The 7,954-nt window shown below is 37.5% G+C and overlaps 1 protein-coding gene across 1 annotated transcript; it reads right to left on the bottom strand.

Annotated features, from left to right (window-relative positions):
• Positions 1 to 1,767: 1,767 nt before the first annotated feature.
• LOC106296570 (DNA topoisomerase 2-binding protein 1-A) lies at positions 1,768 to 7,836 on the bottom strand. Its single transcript, XM_013732728.1, has 17 exons — positions 7,484 to 7,836; positions 7,356 to 7,398; positions 7,146 to 7,267; positions 6,754 to 6,861; positions 6,135 to 6,279; positions 5,970 to 6,061; positions 5,632 to 5,725; positions 5,041 to 5,521; positions 4,735 to 4,877; positions 4,242 to 4,606; positions 3,968 to 4,135; positions 3,476 to 3,766; positions 2,953 to 3,390; positions 2,824 to 2,871; positions 2,680 to 2,753; positions 2,242 to 2,332; positions 1,768 to 2,026 (listed from the first exon to the last, which is right to left on the bottom strand). The coding sequence occupies exons 1-17, from the start codon at positions 7,664 to 7,666 to the stop codon at positions 1,952 to 1,954; spliced, it is 2,961 nt and encodes a 986-aa protein (XP_013588182.1). The 5' UTR covers positions 7,667 to 7,836; the 3' UTR covers positions 1,768 to 1,951.
• Between the last annotated feature and the right edge of the window lie 118 nt (positions 7,837 to 7,954).

Genomic DNA, 7,954 nt, shown 5'->3' with positions numbered 1-7,954 from the left:
GAATCCTGCGAGGAGCTCAACTTTTTTATTCAAGTTGAATAAAAAAATTGAGCTCCTCGCAGGATTCTTCACAATTGGGTTCTTTACAACTCTAAAACAAGTTTGGTATCCCTGGAGCTTCTTCCTATGATGAAGCTTTGCCTTGATACTGATGTAACTATCTTTGTATCTGGTTTGCTGGCCAAGGATGATGGAAGTAGCTGAATTTGTCTTGATGGTTCTGACAATGTTTCTTGTTGGTAATATTTGTAATAAGATGGGAGAGGATAGTCAGTGGCGATCTCATCTTCATTCACTGTTATGTTAAAAAAGATTAGAAGTTGAGCTCCTCTTTCTTCTTGGCTGTTGCATAGATTTTATACTCTTAGCATTTTGTATATTTAAAGCGAATCTTTCGTCCCAAGTTGATCAGATGTCGAGGCCACTTCAGAAACTCCACCAAGCCTGAGAGGACCATTAAAAGATTCTCCAATAAAAAAAACACAAGAGATTCTTTAGAATAATATATAAAAAGATTTGGGCTAAAAACACAAGAATGTGATTTTGTATGTATTTTTATTTGACAACAACGTAGAATATATAACAACGTAGAATATATGTAAAAATATTTTGGCTAAAAATGGAGGGTATTATAAAGAAACAAATCTTTGACTTTCCACAATGAGATATACATACATTCATAATCCTTTTTTTTTATATCCAACGGCAACATTATTTTTATTTTTCAAACGGAAAATAAAATTTCTTTTGAAAATTATATTTCTTTAAATTCTACCAAATCAAAACTATATTAACTTTTCGTCAAAACGTGAGTTAACAATTAGAGGTTAAAAGTCTTAGAGAAAATTGTCAAAACAGAACAAAAAAACAGCATGGTTGTCTTTTTGGTATAAATTTTTTTTTGTCTATTATTTCTCATTTTTACCCTTTTCATTTCTAAAACTTAATGAAATAAATAAAAAAATTATAAAAAATACAAACAATTGATAAAACACTTATATACACAAACTTTTTTTTTTTTGAAAAACTTGATAAATTTAAATTTTAAATTACGTTCTACTAAAAGTAGTTTTTGTCTTCTACGGAAAATGGGTTAGTAGAAATTGAATTACAGACTAAACAAGTTCATCTAATTTTTTTAGAACGAGCAATCTACTTTTAATTAAACTTCTAAATATGGGGAACTAGGGTCGGCCTGCCATACGGGCGGAATATAATTTACTTGTAATCAAGATTATTATTTTTATATGATTTGTAGTTTGTGTTTTAGTTTTACATTTGCAAGAGATGTATATGAGATATACTATTTTCTTAAATTTAAAATTAACAAAAAAAAAAACTAATTTTTACTATTAGCATTTTCTCTCTCTCCCCCTCTCTCTCTCTCCATCCCTCTCTCTCTCACTACGCTACGGGCGTGTTAATAACCAAAAATACATAAATATATCAGTTAAAAAGTATTTCAAAATGTTTAGAGTCCATTGGGCCAGCGGCAGAGACGGAGGGAGGAAGTGAGAAGAAGTATCCAAAGTTTGTGTTTGGAGATTATATGGATGTCTATGCAACCCAGAAGTTCATGCCTAAGGAGCCTCGTTTTCTTGCTGTAAAGTCTCTCTAAATGTTGTTTTCGACAGTTATTTCACTGTTTTATTTGGTCAAATGTCAAATTTAATAATTAATAATTTGGCATCTTTTCTTCTGCCTTTGTATTTTGTTTTTTCATGTGATGTATGAATCCCTGCCGTGACTTGTGTTTGAATACAAGTGTGCGCACTCTCTTTTCTTCTGCCTTTGTAACTGTGCCAGTCTACATATGATTCACATCACTTTTTAATGCAGCTAAGTCGCTGTTTCTGTAATGGATATTTTGTCTTTGCAACGTTACCAAATGCATGATGAATGTTGTCGTCTTCTCTCTATTTCACACAACCTCACTCCCATCTCTTTTATGTTAAGCTCTGCTTCGTGTTCTAACTCTATCGATAAGCATCTGCCTTCCTGAAAGATCTTCCTCGTAACCAATAACCTGCAACAATCACAGAGAGATTACCACTGTTTGGCCTTTTACAACACAATCAGAGAGTACTAAGAGCTAACCGATTCCGAATCAAATATATAAAAGGGTTAACACGGAAGGTTTAGGTGCAGTTTCATTTTTAATTCAGAACTGGGATTAGAAACCTGACTATATATTATCCCAGACTTGATTGCAAGGTATTTTGCAGAGTAAAGAGTTATAACCTGAGACTCTGTCTGCGTCTCACTAAAGTTTCCGTAAGTGTCTGGAGTTACATCTCCTCGAGGATTGCCTGCATCGTCATTCTCCTGGACCCTGAAAACACACATCAGAGTTCAATTGAACATTAATTCTATATAAGCAACATTTATATGTGAAACAGTCTAGTCTCTCAGATCATTTGCACATCCTTAGTCTGTTTACACTCTCTTAATATTCGTACTGTCATGCTTAAGGTATACTATACATAAATAATAAGTACTAGCTATGAACTTAGGATTAGAGAAAAACGAAAAAAGATTAAGGGGTTCATGAATCAGGAAATGCTTTTTTAAACACTAATCATACGTGTGTCCCTAATTCCTTTATAATCCATGGCATTTGGGGTTGATTCCAGAAATATCTGCAAAATGCGGATTTGCAATTGATGAATATAAGGCTACCTGTTTATCCAGTGTCTAGACAGGCCAGTGACAGAATGATTCCCGCTGCTGTATTGTTCACTAGCTGAAAAAAGCTGTTGTATCATTAAGGAGTCGAACTATTCCAAATATTAATAAATTCAATGAGCACACAAATAAGGATACATTTTTCTCTGAAATCCTCCCACTCCCAGGAGAGTTCTGATCTTGAATCTAAACAGAAACCAAAGGTGAATAATGAGAAAATATAACTTGGATTAAATAACTGGAGAAAAAAAGGTAACTAGTACTCACTCTACTTGTCTGCTCCAACAGATCCTCAATAGTATCAGCCACATCTGGAACTACACGACCACTTGCTACGTCATTTCCAAAACCAATGTCATCTCCAGATTTTAAAGGGCGAGCAAATTTACTTGGACTTTCATCCATAGGAAACGCATCATTTTCTCGACCATCTCTCAAAAGTTTTGCCTTCTTAGACGGAAAACTCTGTTCTCTTCCAATTTCTCCAAGTCTGTTGTTTACCTCACTTTTACCGCAGCCATTTTTGCCAGCAAAACTTTGAGATTTTACCCTATCTTCAGAGTGGCTTCCATGCAGAGACTCATTCTCCCTTGACGCCACTGGCACAGACTGTGTATGAAATTGACTTGCCAAGCCAACCCCTGCGTCCCGGTCTTGAGTGTTCATTTCCTTTGGATGATAGTTATCTGGACAAACAACTTGATTCTACACACGATAAAACAAACAGGACTATTCCGTTAGATTCTAACGATCCGATGTGAAAGAAACAATTTCAAAAACATAGGATCACCTGTTTAACACATTCATAGACCCAGTCAGATGTCACAGGAACTATTCCCCACTTGGAAGCTGCGTCATACTTAGGTCCGTGAGCAAATTTGCATAGCAAGTGAGTCACTTTCTTGGTTTGTCTTGAAACAAATTTTGCTCCAAGAACAAAACACAAATTTCTTAGGAGTAATCTATCCTTCTCTTCATAATGGGAAACACAAAAGCGAAGGCTTTCAAATCCAGGCAAAGGAGTCTGGCAGGGAAGAGGCGAATAGAGGATATGGCTACTAACATCAAGTAAGCAACCATCCTACATCACCAAGAAAAAAAGCCAGAAAAATAAAGCTTGATAAGGATAAAACGCAAGTATAACGGTACAAAACAGTTACAACGGAAAGCTAATTTAGATATAAAAGGGTTAAAGAAATGATGGTATACAGTTAGAGACAGTACTCCATAGCATAGATAATATAACCAGTAGATAACAGAAGAGCAGTAAGAAGAATGATACCTCTAAACAAGATCGAACCCAGTGACTCGAGACATAAGTAGTTTGGGTAGTCCCAGCAGCACTCCTGAACATACCATGGCATTCAATAGTAAAATCTGTGTTCTTCATAAAAGAATCATTTACCACCTCTCCCCCTCCTTGATTCACCCATTCCACGATTTCGGGTCGCTGCAGAATAAGATGATACAAAATCAATCGACCTCAGAGATGGAGTCTCAGAAAAGAAGAAACCAGTGTAAGACAAGGAAAGCTTAATCTTCTAACAACCACTTACCTGATCTTGAGGAAATGAATCTGAGAAACAAAATATCTTCCCCTTAAATACTGTTGACTTTCTTTCTTGCTTGCTCTGACCACTGAATTCACATTGAATTTTCTGTTCTTTGCTTTTAATAGTTGCAGCGGAACTAAGTGTTTCTTTTTTCTTGGGTGATACTATTTTTCTTTCCACGTGAATCTCATCTTTCCTGCCAAAGTCCAGCACTGCTTCTTTATTCTTTCCCAGCAAAGTTGCTGCTTCATCTGAGATACTGATACTCCTTGAAGGGGAATCATATGCCACGGTCTGAGGAAAAGTTGTTTTACCCTTTTCCATACCCGGCATTCCTGCACGAGATCCTTTGGTCAAGCATTCAGAATCTGTGACAGAAAACGTGTCAGTAAGAGAAGTGTAATACAATGCATTGACATGTCTTGATGCATCTTGAATAGATGGAATGTGTCCGAGATAATTGAAAAAAAAATAGTGAAAGGAGTCAACAACAGACCTCTTGGAAGAATCAGGTTGTGAGCAGTATATATTTTATGAATGGGAATTTCTTTTTTCTCACGATCACAATCTTCAAGCCAATTGGGTGTAACTACATGAACGACACCAGATGCTGCAACACTTCTAGCCTCCTTTTTCTCACTGTAAATGAATATTCTATGTAAAGATCATCATAATGTTACAGAGAATATGCTTAGAGAGACCTACCTATCAGAATTTAATCAAAGATACAAGGGACAAAAAAGGAAAAAAAAATTAATAAAGCAACAAAATTTTACTTAGGCAGTGAGAAGACTGAGATTACCTCTCTGAAGGAGTTCCAACAACAATATGTGTCATTCTTTCGCTAAGCATCATATACCGTGATCCACCACCTCTTCGGACCAACTTAACAAGTCTACGCATTTCAGAAGCTTCAAAACCAAGCAAGAAAATTTTACAATCTGATAAGTACAGGTCATTGTCTTCAGTTACTGAATCCCTGGCGGTACAACCATCAATATTTTGCTCTTGCGGCTCTGTAGTTGGGTCTTTACTTGGTTCTCTAACATGGCTACTGGGATTCATAGATGTGGAAAGACGATTTTGTGAGGCACATGGTTCTATATCTGACTCTCTAGACTGAGCATAAGAAGCATATGAGTCTTCCGCGACCGCAGTCGAATGCGACAGTGACACTGGACATTCAGGAAATTTTTCTTGATTATCATGGTTTCCTAAGCCTCTCACCCCTCTACTCGAGGATATGGAACCCAGAACAGGATACAGCTCTTCATTGAGACAAACTGCACATAACAGGGTGACATATGATACCAGTTATGGAATGAATATGTTAGCTTACTGAGAACCGATATACTGATCAGATTATAAAGGGTGCAGAATCACCAAATGTCACCTTTTCTAGCAATGGACTGCTCAAACCATTTCCGCGTAACAATTTGAATGTGACCCCATTTCCGAGCAACTTTGTATTTGTCGCCTTCAGCAGCGTATGCAATGTCAAGGACTCAATTTTTCATTAAGTTCAAGCTACAAAATTTTTTAAAAAAATTGCACAAGTATTTAAGCAATGCATCTACACTTCAACCATGCAAATGTCGTAGTCACATATCTTCAAACTTCAGAGTACCCGAGTATCAGACCAATGATTAGCAAATTTATGAGCACAACTAAATGCACCCAGAAAATATGACCTATGATTAGCAAATCTCAAAATTTTGATTCAAAGGATATATCAGCGATCAGATGTGTACACGCCTTTGTTAGCTCCGCAGAGTACCTCCCTCCATTTTCTGAAATAAGCTTCTCCATTCCCTTACGCTGGTCTGATAATAAATTACTGATTAACTATCAACAAAGAACCTGATTCGCACATGTTGAACAAACCAGTTTTCTAACCTGCTGGAATTTTTGTGACACAGATCCTCAATCCAGAAAAAGAAGGAATCTTATATGGTTCCTGCGGAACCACACGGTGCTCATTCCAACACTGATGTAACCAACTCAGTGCAACAACTGGCTTCTTCTGAACATACAGCGCCCACTGCAAGTTAAAAAAAAAAAGAACAAAAATATATTTAGCTGTCACGATGAAACAAGAATAGCTGGTTTTGAACAGCTTCCTAAAGAACCTCATCGGTTCACTCTGCTTCAGGACATAGTAGAAAAGATTAGTCATCAGAGGCACAAGACTGATCCTAAATAATTTCTGGAAAAAGGCGAGTTGTTTCACTAGAGGCCTTCATTAGAGGTGCATAGTAAATCTTTCCTCCCGCTGGAATGTTTAATACACATCCTAGTGCTTATTTGAGTGAATCTAAATGAGCAGAGAGATATACTTACAGTTTATCTAACATAACTGATTAATCTTTTGAGATGCATGAAGAAAAACAGCAGTGTTGAAAATGTTAATAAAGCAAAAAATTAAACCGGTAGCCTATGATGATAATCTACAGATGTATACAGTGAACCTTTAGAAGCTAAAAAGAATATTTATGGGAATCTTTGAGGAAAATACCTTGTACTTAGCAGCCAAGACATTCTTCACAATAACGAAGTTGACATCTGAAGAAGTTCTGGAGACCAAAACTCCCCCCATGGAAGTAACTAGCTTCTCGATTTTAACCTTGAAAAATAATTGAAATAAACCATTTAGAGGGGGATGAGTCCTTGCCAGTAACTAAAAATACTTCTCCAAAAACATATGAATTTTATTAATAATCTCCATTCTTTATCAGTTGCCATCAAAGTGTGAAAAGACAGTTCCATAGACAACAAGTTACCTAAGATCGGTAAGGCAACATAGAGTCAAAACTCACAATGGAATCTATACAAAAGGGGAATAATATATCCTAATAAACTACAAAGGATATCGATTATACAAACAGAAAGAAGAAGACGAAGAAGTACCTTTTCATCTATCAGAAACCCAGAAGCAAGAACCTTAAGACCATCCATGGCTAAACAACAAGTGAATCCCCCTTGTGGCAGGGGTCTACCTTCTTTCGCGCAGGAGAGCACACATTGCGGACCTTCATCACAGTAGTCACAGACTCTTGTCAAGTACATTCACAAACACAGATTCAAGCGAGAAGAAATATAAACAAAATCTCATCTCACCTATCAAGTTACAACCCTTTGCTTTAAGATCCTCGAACTTCTCCTGCAAACATCACAAAACGAAGCTAAGAGCAGATTTTTCTCGGAATGTATAGGCAATTGCAAGTGAGAAAAAATAAAATGCGCACGTGCTGGGGAGAAGCGATGACGTGGAAGTCGGAGGGACCGTTGCGGGAAGGATCGCAGCAGAGGAAGATTTCGGCGCCGTTAAGCTTGAAGGTGTCGAGAAGAGCGTCGAAGACTTCAGGTGGCACGAGGTTCCGAGACATGAACACGTTTGCCCCTTTGAACAGTTGCGTCGCCGTCTTCATCGCCGCCGGAAACCTAAACGGCACAATTCTCTCCCCGCCTCTCCAATTCTGTAATAGCAATGGAGAATTAAAACCCTAGAATCGGCGGATGGTGGTGGATTCTCGAGGCGCCGAATAGTCTATCGCCGGATTCGATCGAGAGAGAGAGAGAGAGAGAGAGAGAGAGAGAGAGAGAGACTGACCTTGTGATCTGTAGATAGAGGAACTGGTTTTCCATTCCGACAAAGAACTGCTCTAGAATCGCCGCAGTTCGCTACAATGATCTTCTCGGGGGTAATGACGGAGACT

The sequence above is a fragment of the Brassica oleracea genome, chromosome C6 (genome assembly GCF_000695525.1).
Source record: "Brassica oleracea var. oleracea cultivar TO1000 chromosome C6, BOL, whole genome shotgun sequence".
NCBI classification, from domain to species: domain Eukaryota; kingdom Viridiplantae; phylum Streptophyta; class Magnoliopsida; order Brassicales; family Brassicaceae; genus Brassica; species Brassica oleracea.
The sequence above is the reverse complement of the archived record's forward strand: the minus strand, read 5'-3'. Positions and strand labels throughout refer to the sequence as shown.

Coding starts and splice junctions, on each gene's coding strand:
- LOC106296570 (XM_013732728.1), bottom strand. CDS start 7,666: ATGAAGACGGCGACGCAACTGTTCAAAGGGGCAAACGTGTTCATGTCT. Junction 2,754..2,823: donor GGAGGATTTCAGAGAAAAAT/GTATCCTTATTT, acceptor ATGATACAACAG/CTTTTTTCAGCTAGTGAACA. Junction 2,027..2,241: donor AGACGCAGACAGAGTCTCAG/GTTATAACTCTT, acceptor TGATTGTTGCAG/GTTATTGGTTACGAGGAAGA.